Genomic DNA, 18,590 nt, shown 5'->3' with positions numbered 1-18,590 from the left:
AAGGCGGATTAATGCAATGGCGTGCACACAAGCTCACAATCAGATAACACGGATATAAACTGTGCTAACTGATCAAGATGGTGCTCTGTAGTTGGGCTATGTTTGTATAACACAGCAATTAGGACAATTTAGCGGTGAAGCCCTCAATTTCAGTGGAACCTTTAAAGTCGAATTCTCCAGATAGTTCATTGTGGAATCTAAACAAAATGCTTGGGAAAAATATGCTTATGGAGTTGAATACAAAGCACATTTACATATACTTGAGTGGAATTGAAAATTACATGAATCGACATTGGACTTGCCAAAGTTAAAATACAGGATGCACGTTTTACGTTTTGTAGCGGGTGACTTCTTTTTAGAAGAGTGAAAATTAGGAACAGTAATATGGGAAATGCGCATCTATAAGTTGCATTGATTTGTTCGTTTTAATTGGTGATCAAATGGTGTATGGTGTAAACAATGTTAAAAACATACTTAACACTGCTGGGTTATGATGGCAACAAGAGAAACAGAATATGTGGGATTTGAGTCCTTACTTTCATGCGGGTATCAAGTATTGGGACTGTGCTCTGAACATCGCTTCAAGATGTGACAAAAAACAATTAAGTTTAAAACATTTAAATTCTTTAGTTGAATGCGTGAAATTCAAAAGACTAATCAAAATATCAATTAAAATAATTCCATCTATTTTCTATCAGTCCTATTTGATTTCTCATAATTCTCATGGGAATGTGCTCAAAACAGAACTAGATTATTAGAAGAGGCGCGGTCAAGAGAATGATGTCCAAAGACTTGATGTTCATAAAATGTATTTACAGCGTGTATTACTTTCTTGAAGTTTTTCCCAGGAAAGCAATTCTGGTTGCACCATGAAGGCCGGCACCAATATGACTCTGAAACTTCCATCATGTACTGCCGAGAATCACTCAAACAGAAAATGAGCAACATGAGAACATTCCTGAAAGTCAGACGCTTGCCGTTTAGAGCTTGGTCAATTTCCAACAAAAAAAGAGGCACAGAACAAAGTAAAAAACATATAGCCTATAGTGTTGCCAAAGGTTAGGTGAGCAGAGCACCGGCATGAATAAATGTCAAGTTAAAGGAAAAATTTCAACCTTTAAAAAAATGCTCTCATCTGGGTGGCAGAGGCAGCCTGTTCTGCTGTAAAAGATGAGGGGCAAAACAGATGAGAAAAAAGGATATAATGCACTGCAAAATCATAAATCTTTAAAATGCCGCTGTGTTTGTGGAAATCAATTGCCTCCACTGGTTGCCATTTAATTTATGAGGGGCCATTACGGATAAACCATCAGCAGTGATGTTGAAGGATTTTCTGAAAAGAGAGGTAGAACCTGCAAAGTCTCCAGCAGCTTGGTTTGACTCGCACAGTTAAATTCCTATCTTGTATCACTGCCCACCTGCTGATCCCTTCGCCAGACCATTTTATTAAAAGAAAACAAACAGAAGAAATAACATGGACGTGGGAAATATGAGGGCAGCTAATCTGCTTGAAATATCACAGACAGTGTGTGAGCGTCTACTAAAACCAAGTCGGGGCTATAATAATGATCTCCTCACTACTCTAAAGACATCAAAAGTTATTCCTATTCGGTACGAAGTCAACTCAACTTTATTTGTAGAGCAATTTAACAAAAACCTGCATGAGGATACCTCAATGAACAATACTGTAGGAATCTGAAATGAAAACTCACGCCAATTTTGGTAGCACCTTTCAAAGCACCCCCCCCCCCCCCCCAAACTAGGAAATCTAACATTCGGGTAAAGGAGCAAAGTAAAAAAAAAAAAAAAAGGCAGGGCAATGTTTTGGGTGTTCAGGAAGCTGAAAGAGGAGGAACTGAGCCATGCAAGGCGAAAATCCCTATCACCTGACTGATCAGTCACCCCGTTCCACCTCAAAACTCACTCCTATTAAAATATTTTGACTAGACACCATTCCATAAATATGAGGCGAGATGCTCAACAGCGCAAAAATAAAACATTACAGAATGTTGTGCTTCTTGTTAATGTTATACTTTTAACTGTGTGGCATGTGCGCCAAGAAAGGTCCCATGCATGTGCTTTTTAAAGTATTTGCAGATATCTAATACAGTATAACCCCATGTTCATTAACAGTAACATTTACATAAATTGGGAAATAATCTCACCGATTTAAAGTACTAAAATATATTTTTAAACAGTAATTTAGTCAATCAGTGTTGGATTAGACTCCTCAAAACTTATAGTTCCTAAATCGTCATCTTCCCCAGACATGTTTATCCATGGTATACGTCCAACTTGTGGGAAAATTTTAAGGTTCCATAATTTGGTTGCCTACGTGATCTGGAATAATTTGAGAGAACTGGCATCATTTTCATCAACTGCAGAGATGGGTAGTGAGTGCCTTCATGCTTCATATCTTCGTTAATTTCCATCTCCTATTTGATCCAACATGTCCACATAGTGAGCATGAGAATGTGTGTCTTGTTGTGTATCGTGTGTTAGCCGGTAACACCAAAGTCAAGACGAATCAGTATCCATCTCTGTCTTCTTCCCTGTTCGCCCCTCTGATGATACACATATCTGCCACAGCGCCTGATAGTGAGATCCCCAGTGGGTAGTTCTGGAACGTCAATTTCGGTTAATTAAATCTTCCTGACTCCGCTCTGCTCATGAAGTCCCTGTGGGAGACACAATTGTACCGGCGTCTGCAGATGATCTGTCACAGGTTTATGCCTGAAGCGAAACGTCCAGATGTATTTTCACTTCGGATAAATTCAATTATTGCATTAGCATAATGAGGATATTGATTTGACATTATATGTCTCTTTTTGTCGAAGCTAAAATTCAGAATTCCATTTCTTCTCGTGACACTTGTCATTCACAATACAAGAGTTTCAATTTTACATCACGGACATGAAAATGTACATCTACAAAGACAAATGTGTTCCACTTCCAAACTACGTTTGCCACTGCTGCGATGAGAAACAGCGTCTTCGTCCTCCGATGTAATTAACTCCGAGGTGATGGGTGCCTTGCCCCATGACACGGTGTGGCGATAGTTAGTGGGGAAACGGTGCCCTCTGCAGGAAAACATCTGGCATTGATTTTTGTTTTTTTCCCCCTACAGAAAACAACATAGTGGCCGTATTCGTGTAGTGTGAAATAGCGTTGACCAGGAAACAAGCGTATGCGTGTCATTACAGCATTTTTAGTAATAAATACAGAATTCATGGACTGCACCACATAAATCGTATACACTTTAACGTAATTCATACTTAAAAATTGGAAATGTCAAAGCCTAGCACACAGTATTAACAGGAAAGGCATAAATGAATATAAATTATTTCAGTGTCAGGCATCAAAGACTCTCAGTATAAAATAGATTATACTAAACAAACATAAATAAAATGAAAATACATATTTTTGTGTGTGTTGCTAAGAAACAATTTGACCTCACAGTTGAGAGGTTTTGTGGGTTGAAATTTGAGCACGGGCCTTTCTGTCTGAAGTTTTCATGTTCTCCTTAAACTCTCCGACCTATAGAGAACTGGCAAGCACTTGGAGGTTATACATAATATGTTGATAAGCAGCTATTGGAGATGGATGGATAGATGGATGTTAGGTTTAATGAAGATTTGCCTCTAAATCCTTCATACAATTTTAAACATGTCGGTGTACCCCATCTCTCGCAGAAAGTCCAGTGGGATAGCCTGCAGCTTACTGACTCTCTACTGAATCTGCCTCACGGTTCAGAGGTCCAGGCGTCAATTCCGTACTCATGTGCATCATCTCTGGGCACTCCTCCTACATTCCCGAAACATGCATGGTAGGTGTAGTGGACACCAAATTGCCCTTGGGTGTGATTGCGAGTGTGAATGCTTGTTAGTCTCTGTGTGCCCTGTGATTGGCTGGCAACCAGTCCAGGATGTCCCCCGTCTATTGCCCGGAGACGGTTGGAATTGGCACCAGCAAGCGAGCGACCATAGTAAGGATAAGCGGCTACAGAAAATGGATGGATATAAATCAATGAAAAGTACAAAAATCAAATTAACTAAAACAACACATGTACCTGGAGAGAAAAAGAAACATTTAAAAGACCCACTAAAGCATAGTTGTCAAAGTCCAATCCTCGAGGGTCGATATCCTGCATGTTTTCGATGCTTCCTTCCCAAACACACCTGGTTCAAGTGATTAGGATAATTTTCAACCTCCTGCAGGGCTCATTGATGAACTAATCATTTAAATCAGGTGTCCTGGGGAGAGGAAACGCGGAAACACGTTGCTCCGGCCCTCGATGCCCGAAGCTCGACAAAGGTGCACTAAAGTAAATTCAGAGATTTTCTCTTCATTTGCATCAGGGGCTAAACAGCACAATTGAATTACGAATGACTGAAGTCTAATTACTTGGTCCTTGTCTACCAATACTGCGTGGTGTGGACCATATGTATGTAGCATATTAAGCATTTCTGGTGCAAAGGTGTCACGGCTTGCATGTTTCCAGTCCTCGCTTGCTTCAAGTCACTGGGAGGCCCTCGAGATGAAAAATAACTTGCGTGATAACATGGGTTTGTATTACAGGTATATTTGTTAGCTCAGCGCTGGTGCTAATGCCATCTAAAGTTGAAAGATGAAGAAACAACTCCTCCAGGCAACTCTGTGGGCTGTGATTCAGCCCTGTGCTCACTTGGCACCTGGCGGGAGATGACACAAAGCTATGGTCATGGGGAGTTGAGAAAGTCTCAAGCTGTGGGACGAATACTTGCCCCCCGAAGGACAAAGACTTGAAAATAGAAGCATACTATATGGAATTAGAGGTTTATGTAATCGTTTTAAGCCTTGTACATGACATGATATTACTTATTTCAAATTCAAATGAATGTTTATTCAAACACAGATATGCGGAGAAAGTTGGTCTGGTTATGTGCTATGCGGTTTTAAGAAAACAAGGAAAAAAACCTCAACTTGTACTTAGAGAAATACGGTATGTTGAAATTAAAGGTTCAAAATCTTTTATCCCTTTGATAGTATTTCTGACAAAGTCTTTCACACACCCCTAGTATCATAATTTTCCAATTGATTGTGTGTATGGTTTCATAACCTCAATTTTGTTGAATCTGCATATGAACAAGGTTATGCATAAAAAAAGTGCTTGCATTCAATGATCAATAGCTCCAGTACGTGGAGTACCGTGCTCGCTCATTCAGTTGACTCAAGATGTGCTTAATGACCAGTTACTCAATAGAACATTTCAAACATCTATAGAAATACTAATTCCATGCACCAAACAGCAAGGACTGGTCTGTGAGCACATTGCAGGGGGTACATGAAAACATATGATTATTTACTTGGCAAACCAAAATCAGAACAGAAGCGTGTCAACACAAGTTCCAGAGGTTGGGATACATACCGTATTTTCCACACTGTAAGGGGCACCTAAAAGCCTTATTTTTTTTTTAAAAGCTGATGGTGCGCCTTTATAATCAGGTGCGCCTTATATATGGATCAGTATTGGGATTGTAGATGGGAAATGAACTGATAAAGTAAGCTTTACTTTTTTTTGTGTGTTTACAGCTGAACAAGGTCGGTCATATTGAGATTTAGAGTTACTATTTGAGTTATTATTGTTATTACTTTCAGTGTTACTACATTGTGATTGAAAAAGTATTAAAATATGTCATTAATTGAGGGTGTGCCTTACAATCCGGTGCGCCTTATATATGGAAAAAGTTTTAAAATGTGTCATTAATTGGGGGTGCGCCTTATAGTGCGGAAAATACGGTCTTTACTACACTGGCACAACACCAGAAGCAAGCATACACATTGGATCATGGTGAGTGGATTGACCAGTTAAACGCTGTTAAACCGTCATCCAAGATAGCGTGTTGCTAAAGAAATAACGAAACCACCACTCACTACCAATCATCACATTGACTACTGATTAAACTTGTTTTAAATACTCTTCCTTCCTATACTTCCTTCCTTCCTCCCTCCTTACCTTCCTCTTGCACTTTATGGTATGTAGAGCCAACCAAAGTAACAAGGTCTCTCCATCTGGGTCTATCATAGATGAGATGTTGAGCTTATGCCGGGGTCACTTTGCAAGATTTAGGATCCAGAGCTATTACATGCGGCCAGCGAGTGCGGAGGGCACCTCTGGGTCATCTCCAGCCAGCTTACTGGAGATCGAAGACTGCAGTTTGAGTGAAAATGTATTACACATCTCCATTTTTAGCAAACATGTTGTGTTCTCCAGATTGACCGATTATTGGCCGGCCGATTATCGGGACCGATATTTGGAACTTTGACGTCGGCCTTTTTTTTTAATCCAGTCGGCCGATAAGAAGAAATCAATGTAAATGTGTTGCCTTTAAGGCTGATTCAACGGGATGTTTTTTTTTTTTTTTTAGGTATATTAAGGTATATTTTTGTCATTTTGCCGATAGAAGTACTTTCGGTTTTGCCGATGACGCATTTCCTTTTCCGGGTTTGCAGGGGGCTGTTCTTATCCGATAGCATTTTATCTGACAACATGCTCGGTGAATTATCAGGCAGGAATGCCGTATGTCTACTTTCATTGTATTTAACACATATGGGTATTGATATTAAGGCATATTTTCGTCGTTTTGCCGATAGAAGTACTACCGGTTTGGCTGAAAACGCGTTTCCGTTTCCAGGTTTGCACTATTATTTTTCTATTTTTCTATTTTTCTATTTGCATGGTTCAATCGGGCCACGTACACACACACACACACACGAGTTAAAATATTTTCATTACACATTTCTGACTTCAAGCACTCATTTGTGGTTTGTGTTGAACAATTGTGACAGTAGTTACAAATACAGATTCTTTGTAGATTTTTGTTGATTGAAATACTCTTTGTGTGATGTGTGAAATTTACAGGATTTTCCATTTATAGGGACATTAAGTGTGGTGGAGTAGTGGATAGCAACAACTTCAAATCTACCTAATTAACCTAACATGCATGATTTTGGAATACGCAAGGAAGCTGGAGTGCCTCGAAACGAGCACGAGCGTAGAAAACATGCAAAGCACACATAGAGAGATTTAAACTCAGAATCGTGAAGTCAGCGCGCTAATCACAATACCACTGTACACCTCAAAGCAAATGGTATGCATAAGTCTTCAGCCACTTCATGCCTGTATTTGACCCCGAGAGGTCAGTTCCATTCCTGCACTGTGGAGGTCACTCAACAAGAATGCTGACTCATTTCCTTGTATCGAAAAAAAAAAAAAAAGTACGTCCTTTCACTCCACGCCTCTTCTTCACTCCAGTGCAAGGAAGCATTGGCCAAATCATTGAGAGGGCAGTTTGACTGATAATTGGACATGCCATCTGGTCACCAACGAAATAATGGATGGGTGACATTCTTTAATCCCCTAATATCACACATCAACAAGGCGTTGTATTCTTATTCAGGTTTTATTTTGGCCTAAATTTGAATCCACTAAAAACCACCCCTTAAGTCAAACGTCCCATCTCAAATTGCTTTGAATTTGACAGAAATATGCCTGAATACACACAAATTGATACATTCCTTCCAAAACAACAGTTGTTAACTGATTATAAGAAGTAAATAGGTTTGATCCTTGTTATTAGGGGCCAGAGGCCAACTCTGCCTTGTTTAATGGTGTTGGTGTTGTCAAAACTGTGAGATGAGCACATCCCTCAGCAGGTAGCGTCCTGAAATAGCAACTTTGATCCTAATGCTGCACAGCACAGCCTCTGGCTTGTGACGACTCCATCCTGAGAGCCCCCCCGTCCCAGCGCAAGTAGTCGCTCGCAAACATACACGCAAATATGCACGTGCATAACAGGGACAGACACACACCCACTCAAACACACACTACCACACACACGCTGTGTATCTCCATGCATCCATTCGCTCTGATTAACCCATTTCCTTCTGGGCTTTTTCCCCCTTCTATTTTTTCATCACTCACTTCAGTTTCCAAAGAAGACAAACCAGAATGTGAGGTTGCGGGTCGGCATGCCAACTTCCTCAAGGGAGGGCTCACTTTACAAAGTTTTGTATTTCTGGTGGTCAATTTAGATGGGAGAGGACACCAAAAGAGCCCGGCACAGGAACACTAGACATTACCTCCACACATCCAAATGCAATCGGAGCTCTCAACACCATCACGTACCATCTTTCTCCTTCACACCAATGTGATTCACATCACATTTATATACCCTTTACATTCATTGGTCACAACAGTCGGAAGGATTACACAAGCTTGAAAGGCAAGCAGGGCTCCAAAGGTAATCACGATAATAATAAAGAAATAAGGATTTACGAATTTAATCGTGCTCACGTGATAATCGATGAAGTACACATCTAAGAATCAATTTATTTGTATGGTTATACAGCAGTAAACCGCCAATATTATGTAATTGAGGATAGTAAGCACAATAAATGGAGACTTTATATGTAGCAGTTCTCCCTACATTACTGGAAACTTCATTAACATGATCTGTCTAATACACCTTCCATACATTTTTTAGAACATGGGAGGAACCCAAAATGCCCACGGACGCGGAGAACAGACAAAATCCACGCAAGAAGGCGGGAGCGAGCGGCAGTTGAACCTGGGACCTCTGAGCTATGAGGGCGGATGTACAAACTCCTCTTCTCTCTCTCTCTCTCTCTCTCTCTCTCTCTCTCTCTCTATATATATATATATATATATATATATATATATATATATATATATATATATATATATATATATATATATATATATATATATATATATAAATGAACAAACTAATAGTGGCAGATGATGCCTCAGGAAATTAATGTGTTTTGGGATTGAGGCCAAATCATGTTATTTTGCCAATTTCCTCTTTTGAGATATCAAATTTCCCTAGTTTTTAACTTGTTCAAATGATGATATCCTTAAATGCTATTGGGATTTACTTTCCAGTGGTCTTTCAAAACTTCCTGCAAGTTTTTCTTAGGTACTGGTTGCATACGGTCAGGTGATTCCAACTCGACAACATTCATATCGCTTTAACTTCGGCAACTTCTACCCCCATGTAGTCTCTTTTTAAATTTGACAGGGAATTGAGTTTGGAATTAGAACGTGTCAAAATCTCTATCCATAACCCTGTAATATCTATTTTCGGAAACATAAGCCCGATTTTGTGAAATGCAATTAACGTCAGTCAAAAAGTTTCGCGGAGCAGCGATAATCAAAACATTTCACATATTATAAACATATTCGCCAAAGTAGAAAAATAATGGAAATATATTCTAACAAAATGAATACACGTTAAAATTAAGTGGCATGGCTGCTCACGACTGCTCGTTTCCCTTACGTGACCTCCCGGCATAAAACTGCCCATTCACATTACTTATACCTCTTTGCAATATCACATGTTCCTCCTACACCTCGGGCGAAACACCGTGCAGGTGTGGCGCAACGGAAACAGGCGAGTGTGCCCGTACTCAATGCTGTGGAGAATCCATCCCATCTTGTTAGACAAGCCTCTGCTGCCACATGTCATGAGAATCACACTCAAGTCCTAGATGAGCCCGTTCCTTTCTTTCATAACACAGCACATCTTTTAAATGAGTCAACTACTTTATACAGCACATAAACTTACATGCCAGGGGCTATGTCAGGCTAAACAAAGCAGGAAGCTGAACAAAATTGCAATAAACAGTAAATAAAAACACGGCCAGTGCAGACCGAGGGGAATTGTGAGTGCCGTTCCGGTGCAATTCAACTGCAGACTACAAAGTGTTGTCATTGCTTTTAAGAGCCTTGCATTATTCATTGCAAAACATTTCTGCTCCGAGACCAGCACTTGAAACGCAACCATGACACAGATGAAAAGCAAACGCAAAGGTGAACTGACATAAAAATGTCATTGACACTGAAGGTCGCAGGTCAGAGGGTCCAGCAACACATTGAGGAGGGCTCTTTTTGCATGCACAGCGCAAGCCTAGCGCCAAACAGAGTGTGACTTTACACCTGGGAGAAGTTTTCTTTTTGGTATTTTTCCAGACTGGCACAGGTAGAAGACGACATCTGCGGCTTTTGTGCGCCATTCTAGCGTGGAATGCTAATAGTAGGGAAGTGGGATCAGTGCTGACTTTGTGGCCACATGAACATCACCAAGATTTGGTTTTCAACAGATCTGTTGTTGGATTCTTCTCTTTTGGATCCTGCCTCACCCTTTCATTCGTTAGCTGATGATTCCTCCAGCATGCTTTCTGCCTTTCTACTCTTCCTATTGAAAAATGCTGACCTGCAAGCTCTCGGATGTGACCAATCAATAGCATGTAGAGGACAAATGACCGCCAGACATATATGAAGACACACTTTCTGCAATGAATGCAGGCCATTATCACCCGAGTCATTCCTTTAAGAGGCACACCAAGAGTGATTGATTAATTTAATTTTATGAGAACTCTTCTATATGACCCGGTGTTAAATAAGCCCTTCTAACTCCCAGGCTGCTGTGCGTGTCATAGATCACGGTTTCATCTATGTATAGAGCCAGAATTGATTATTCCTGCCCTTTCTGCCCGACATTACTGATGCACAGTGCTGTTGAATGATCTAACATGGGGGCAGTGAGTGTGTCATTATGCAGAGCACTCTGTGTCTTGAAACAGCTAATAAATCACTGCGATCAAACTGAAAGCCGTGGGGAGCCTGAGCCAAAGCCTATAGATTTGCGACCGGGTAATGTGAAACGCAATTAATGAGAGATATTCAGTGGCTGGCAGTGACGGCGGGCATAAACTTGCAGTCTGCACAAATGAGCAAACATTATGAGCTGAAAAGGTCTACTGATGAAATGGAAGAAGAAAGCTGCATAACTTTGGGCTTTTTTCCACTCCTTGGATAAATGTATTAAAAAAAATGTGAAACTGATATGAAGTGTGAAGTGACTGTTGAATTTAAATTGACTTGAAGATAAGAAATGTCAACTGGCAATGCATATTGCCAAAGCCTTTAGGTCTAGAACCTTCAGGTCATTTACATCTGACCTTGTAATGGTGACTTCAAGTGAATGACAATGCCGTTCTGTAGTTTGTAGTTTGAGTGACAATGAGTGGTATGTGTTACACATTTGTGCTCTTCTTAACAAGTCTAAAAAGTGAATAAATAGGTCATGTATTGGACTTAACAAACGTTGTGGTTTTCACTACCGTTACTACTTAAATTCACATAGTTGGTCATCAAACTTACCCTAACTAAAACATAGCTACTTAATTAATTCTTAAATATTTAGAACATAAACGATCATTTAAATGCATGTGTTTACATCAATTTTCATATGTCAAGTGCCAAGTGAAAAAAGGAAGCGCATTATTTCAAGCCAAGATATCAAATTGTTATTTCCTTGCATTCCTAAACGGTCATAACACAAATGAATTTCAGTAGTTGAATGGAATGTTTCGGTTTTTATTCTCAAAAGAAGCTCAGCGAACCGACTCTTATTCAGCATTCAGCATTGGTCTCTCATTTAAATGACATGTGGTCTAATACTCAATGTATATTTGGAAATGCATTAAATTGTATATTCTTGCAATTATTAGTATTGGTAGCAGGCTAGTTAGTAATTCTGCCTCACGGTGCAGAGGTTGTGGGTAGACAATTACCTTTCCTGTGTGGGGTTTGCATATTGTCCTCGTGCACTCCAGTTTCCTCTCGCATTCCAAAAACATGCACGGTAGGTATATTAGACACTATAAATGTGCCTAAGTGTGTATAAATGGTGTTGCCTTTGCATGTAGATTGTAGACTGACTGCATAGTAAGTTGTCTGTGCAATTGAGTTTGAAGGTAGTAAACTGACACATTTGATGCGTAAATGATGAGGATCGTATTTCTGGTACAATATACATAGGTTAAGGAAACACTTACACTACTTACCTCAACAATTTTCAGGGCCAAAAAAATTACAAGATGTAAAAGCTGTCAGTGAAAAACATTCTAGGAAAAACAGTCACCACTGCTGATGGGAACATCCTCAAACACACATCCTAATTTCCCCTTAGGATCAACTCTCTGTGGTCCATAGTGAAGCACACTTTGCCACACAGTGTATTAGACGACATAAGTCTGCAATAAATAATTACCATGAGAATTCCCCGATGATTTGACTCATTTTTAAACTTTTCAGCGTCTCCCCACAGCCTTCCGTTCTCTTTTATCACACAAAACAGCTGCAAGTAAAAGACAGAAAACACTGCATTATGAAGTAGATCATTTCTTCAATCTATTATTCATGCAAAAACTTATACCCATGGACTATTTGAGGTGGATTACTGGAAGGTAGGAGAAAGGAAGCTAATGTATCTGGGTTACATGTTCTAAGCAGTCGATAGTGCTGCAAGCTCAGTGGGATGAAATAGATACGAAAGCTTTTTTTAGCCTGCATCTTCTGTATTCTGCATGAACAAGGAGACATACACTTGGTGGGTAGTCACATAGTCCTGTCATCTCAGTGGAGGTCATGATGTACATGTTCTATATGCTCTGTTGTTGATTCTGTTTGCTACTTTAAGGAGAGAAATCATGGAGGGGAAAGCAGGAAGAAGAGAGGTGGAATTCAGAAAGAAATTGGCAGGTTATCTGGAGACTGTGTTTGAAGGCAGTCCTTGCTCAGGGATAGCCCTAAAAGATAAAAGTGTGAAGTCTGATTACTCCCTCTCCAAATATGGCCTGTCTTTAGAAAGGCCTGCCAACTGCAGTATTCACATCAGAGTATGAAATGGTTTGTACACCACAAGGGAGAACAAAATAGGGAACGTAAACTATGCCAGAACACAAAACCCGCAGATACTGTGAGAATAATGTGCCTATATCAATCTCAATAACCAAAGTTTGAGCAGTGCATCATCAAATCTGTTTCTCACTTCATTCAACCTCTTTCAGAAAAGAAAACGTGCCAATCGCCCAGCTAAGCCACCGGATTTTTAGCCGTAGCGCTTACCAGTTCTAACATAGCCAACTTTTTCATACACAGACTTTCTGTCTGGCCGAGACAATGACAGAAAATACTTGTCAAATTAAATTCTATTTGTAAAGTACATTTCATATGGCAGATAAACATATGATTCAAGATAAGTAACTCTGGATTGCTATTGGCTATAGGATTCTAGTCTATGAAAATGCTTTGATGGCACAATGCAAAGCATATGGGTGCCCCAATAATAAAAGGAAAAACAAGGACAAGCAGTACTTTTGTGTGCCTAAACCTATTAATTCAGATTGCCTTTGCAATCATATTCATTTTTTTGGATTCTTGGGAAGATTATATGCAAAGTGCTGCCTGTGTGATGTCCTCGCTACAGTGTTAATGATGTGCTAACAACGCAAAGGTTAGATGTGACAGCCCAAAGTGGCATTGGCATTAGTTTTTTTTTGTGAATATGTACAATGTTAGCCGCAGCTAATGCCAATTTTATGTTTGTTAGTTGCACGGTGTAAATTGTTGGTGGGAAGTGTGGATGAAATCAGTAAAGATGAAAAGTGGAACAGTAAACATCTGTGCAAAAAATAGTGTCTCGTTTGTGGGCAAACCGGCAAATTACGAAATTATAAAAACACATCATAAACTGTAACAAATACTGTGGACATCACAGGTTGTGATACCGTCTTACATTACAGTCTTGTTGGCGCAAGGGCTGGTGTCTCATGTCTCAAATTATATGCCAACAATTTTCTCTTTCGTGTCTTGAATTTTCTCTCGTTACTAGAGACAAGAGTTTTCTGCCGAGGCGTTTTGTACCCCGGATTTTTTGTAACAATAGGCGTTTGTAAGTAGAGAGGCCACTGTGTAAGGAAACAACCATTAACACTTGGATTTTTTTTTTTGGGGGGGCGGGGGGGGGGACTCAAATGGTTTTAGTTAGCTTTTATGCTGTTTTGATCAGTTGGAGCCAATATCAGTGGCTGCTCTGGGGGAAAAAATGTGTCCAATGAACCCCTGAGGCTCTCTGGCTGATCTCCAGCCATTGTCAACCGTGTCCATCTCCTAAAAGGTCTCTGCCAGACATTTGAATTAAGCACTTTAGCCATAATTTGCAGAAGCCTTACTACTTTACGTATCAGCCTGTCTCTCAGCAGCCCTTGACATGGTCGACATTTATGTCCTTCTCGCGCGCTTGAAGAATTGTGTCGGGATCAGTGGTGCAGAGTAGTTTCTTCCACTCTTATCAAAAGCGCCTTTTTATGATTATTTTTGTAAATTTAATTCATCATCTGCTCCCCTTTTACAAGTGCTCCAAGGTTCCATTCTGGAGCCAATTCTATTTTTTCTATATCGCCTTCTCTTGGGCACTGCTATTAAAAAGCCTAGCATCTCATTTACTTTTTATGTGGATGGTTTTCACATTTACTTCCCTCTGAAGAAACACAACCCTGGCACTTGTACCTAGCACTTGCTTAACTGCCTGGCCCACAACAAAGCTTGGATGGACCTAAACTCCCTCAGTTATGACCAAAGTCGGCTTGATGTGAAATTCTATAAAACTCGTAATGTCCCTAATCTCTTGTTACTTCCTTGTATGAGGCCTGTTGTCATCACTCTATGTGTAAGAGTTAACCATAGGATAACAGAGGAACACTTCAGCATCATCTGATACATTCAGTGTGTGCTTTTACAGTAATTACGGACACGTTGTATCTTGGCCAAGTAAGACTTTCATAATGCTCAGTCCATCTGTGCTCAAAATCCATCGACGCTCGCTCAAACTCTTACCATTGTACGCTCAATACTTTTTTCTGCGCTCAAAAACTTTTTTTGCACGCTCGCGATTGTGGCACAAATAGAACGCCGTACTACTTTTACTTAAGTAGATAGATCTGCACGTTTACTTTTACGCAAGCCAGTTTTTACATGGGTTTCTTTACTTTTACGCAAGTAAGCAATCTGTGTACTTTTCCCATCACTGGTCCAGGGCCGCCAAAAGCAGCCACGGCAAGCTAGCATTAGTCGCAGTTTGGCATGCTTTTTTTTGGGGCCATAAATTGTTGGTGTCTTTCCCAAAACAGCTTCTCACAGACATACAAATATACATGACAGACAGATATACACGCACACACGCAAGTAGGCATGAATTGACTGCTGTAGAGAGTGTAGCTCAATGGAATGGACAATCCCAGAGTTGGTCAGGCTTTTTAGCATCAAGCAGCTTATCCAATCACATATTAGATTAATACTTTTTTATGAGAGTATGCCAGTCATAGAGAGAGACATACGGAATATGTTGTGTGCTCATCTGAAAGCCTAGTAAGAAACATTGCATAACCAAAGGTCATTGTGTCATGCTCGTGTGTGTGGCTGTAACAAGTGTGGATGAAAAATATATATTTTTAATTCAATGGGTATGTCATGTTTAAGCTGTGGTTCAGTGACCATAGCCTGCTCTTTGCGTTGTAGGGGAGCCTGGCAAACTGGGCAACAATATTAAAGCTGGACCTGGTACATTTGATCCAGATGCACAGTCGATGCACATATGAGTGATGAAAATGTTGATCAAAAAATTGTATGCTAGCCCTTTTGTTCGTTTACTATATCATATAACGGGTTTTACTTACAGGGGGGTGTTTGCAGTTAAACAAAAACAACTCAGAGTAAGTGTTACATTCGTTAGTTTGTTTTCCTTATTTTCTCTCCCCGATGTCCCCTGGTATGCTTAGATCTCTGGTTCAGAATAGTCTGATTCTTTTGTTAAAAATGAAATCCAAGAAATTATTTTTTTTTAAATTAAATTTTGTGACATCTTGCACAAAAGATTTTTTGACAGAAAGAAGCTCATTAAGCTCTAGAATTGACAATTTCTTTGTACTCAGAGCAGGTTCAAGACACGCTGTGCTTACTTCACCAAAGCAGACGCAGAACATAACTGAGACTGCACAAGTCGGTATGAAGTTCCTTTCTTTTTATACTGACTTATTTACACATTTACTTATATTGTATACAGATAATACATGGTATAGAGTGTTATAATGACTTTAATATAAGTGGATTTTAAAGCCTATAATAACTGTTAAAAGTGTTTAAGAAAAGCAAAAAAGTTTAACCGCTGTTGATGAACGTGTACATTTGCACCTACATTGGAATCAAGCAGATCAATGCTGTCTAGGCTCTTGCTGCGGTGAATGCGACCTTTGATGCGGCGCAAGGAAGGTTTCCCCTGGCTCATGGGCAGGGAGAGGGTGGACATGGCAGGCATGGCCATAGCACCAACCCCCCCAGTAGCACCTATAGGCCCATCTGAAGACTCAGGAACACCAGAGGGTGAAGTCTCCCCGTCTGATGGCGTTACCCTGCAAGAGAAAGAGAGAAGACATGTTGATATTTTCTTATTTGCAACAGTAGGGTCATATCAACCGTGCTGTTCAAATAGAACGCAGCTATTTCTCTCATAAATTTCAAGCTTACGCACAAAATAACATCGTGTTGACCCAGATTCCAGCAATTCTCAATACCGTGATTTAAATTTTCAGCGCATGCAGCTTGCCAGCAGTAACTGATGCATATTCAAGAGAAAAAAAAAAAAAAGAGATCTGCCTTGGGAATCAAAAGAAGACAACTTGATGCCTTTTAAAGGACATCCTCTCCTGTTGGGTGAGGTGACAGTCAAGCAAGTGTGAGTAATTGGGCTAAATGTCAGCAGGCTAGCCTGCAGATGGTTACAAGGTATGGAGCATCTATTTGTCTTCTATACTAGGCCATGATGCTTTGTAGTTATAAAGAACTTGCCATTAGAGTTAGAAATAAAGTCAACAATTTTGGATGAAAAAATAGTGTTGTATTTCGGTGTTCTATTAGCATCCATGTATTCATATTTCTTGGTTATTTCCAGCTTTGTTTCCATACTAATTATCTTCTTACTTCTCCCTTTAACATCACAAGCAATCTTGGGACCCATGGCTGGCCAACTAAAGTTTGAGTACGATATTGTAAGCGCTTACATGAGCTCAAGTCTTTAGCCTATGGCATCTTAGTGACACTGTGATGCCGACCAATAGCAAACCAGCATGGTAAAGATGCCATAACGCCGACCAATTGCATGCCAGCATCTTAGGGACGCCGTGACACTAACAGAAAGCAGACCGGCATCTTAGTGACATTGTGGCACCGACCAATAGCAGACCATCATTCTAGTGACATAAGCAGTGACATAAGCAGTGACGCATGTAGTGAGTATGGAGTAGAGGCACTGACCGCCAAGTTTGAATTTTGCAATTGTTGTTGATGCCGTGAAGCGGGAAAAATGCCTAAAGTAGGGCCCAAAGGACTTCGTATTCTACTTCGTAACATAAAAAAAACGCAAGCCAGGGACACCGCAACCAGGGGGGCCGCTGTGGTTTCACTTGTTGCTTTTTCATGCGCTTCATAGGCCTTTTTATTGAAATAAAAGTTGAAGCTGCTACTGGTCAGTGTTGGGAGTAATGCATTACAAAGGTAATGTAATTACTAGAATGCATACATTTTTGCTATAACGCAATAGTGTAATGCATTACACACAAAAAAATTACGATTACAAACAAAAAAAAACCATTTTACTCGGTACAAATGAGATTAACGCGATGCATTACAATGCATTTTTAACATGAAAATGGTGTATTTTCCTCAAATTCGCCAAAAACACTGCGAGATTGGCAGAGAAAAGTCAGGAGAAAAATGTTTATTTCCTTTTTATGCTATCTGCTATTGCAGAGATGAGAGTGGCAGCAGCAGACAACAGGTTGAATATACCGTATGCTATAGTAACATGAATTCAGCGAAAAGAAAACACGCGGAGGATTGAAAGCGGGGATAAAACAAAACAGAGTCATGACAGAGTCAGAGAGTCATGACAGAGTATGACATACATAGAAGATATGCTGCTTCCACAGTGGATTAACCAGCATTTTGAAACTAGCAATAATGACAACGTATGCCATACTGTAGGTGTCCAACTCCAGTCCTCGAGGGTCACTGCCCTGCATGTTTAACGGTTTTCTCTCCTCAACACACCTGATTCAAATGATTAGCTCATTAGTAAGGTCTACAGGACCTTGAAAATGATCCTAATCACTTGAATCAGGTGTGTTTGAGAGAGAAGGTTAGAAAACATGCAGGACATCCCTCCTCCAGGACTGGAGTTTGACACCCATGAGGTAAGCTAATTTTCACTGTACATTTGCTATAGTCTATAAATAGATCTGGTCAAGGTGTATCAAGATGAAGCATACAAAAAAATCATGTTAAACTTTACATTAAATACAATAATTAATTACAATACAGATAAAATGATTTGTACTGTTTTTAGGCATAAGCCAACCTTCCACTGGATGTGTAATGAGCGTAATGAGCTACATTTAGAACGGCAAATCCATATTTCCAGTAATGTTGGTGGGAGTAATATAAAAGTCATGCAATATGCCTTTGATTTCAAATACCGTCATATTGTAAGGTAACAATTTACTCTGAAACAATTTCTTTTCAAACGGTAGTAATAAGTAATAAATCATGCATTACAGCTTTGACGTAACCTGCCCCACACTGCACTACTGGAAGCACAGGCATTTTCTTAGCACATTTAATAAGTCCA

The 18,590-nt window shown here is 39.9% G+C and overlaps 1 protein-coding gene across 10 annotated transcripts in view; it reads right to left on the bottom strand.

The window, feature by feature from the left end:
- The window catches only part of tjp1a (tight junction protein 1a), a 108,096-nt gene that overhangs the window by 68,674 nt on the left and 20,832 nt on the right, over window positions 1–18,590 (bottom strand). For all 10 annotated transcript variants that reach the window (XM_088412222.1, XM_088412228.1, XM_088412224.1 and 7 more), the window contains exon 2: window positions 16,104–16,317. In XM_088412222.1, coding sequence (XP_088268348.1) covers window positions 16,104–16,317 — 214 coding nt within the window. The remainder of the gene's footprint in view (window positions 1–16,103; window positions 16,318–18,590) is intronic.

This window comes from Hippichthys cyanospilos, chromosome 4 (genome assembly GCF_059441005.1).
Source record: "Hippichthys cyanospilos isolate Australia breed blue-spotted pipefish chromosome 4, RoL_Hcya_1.0, whole genome shotgun sequence".
Lineage (NCBI taxonomy): Eukaryota > Metazoa > Chordata > Actinopteri > Syngnathiformes > Syngnathidae > Hippichthys > Hippichthys cyanospilos.
This window is presented reverse-complemented; position numbering and strand designations above follow the sequence as displayed.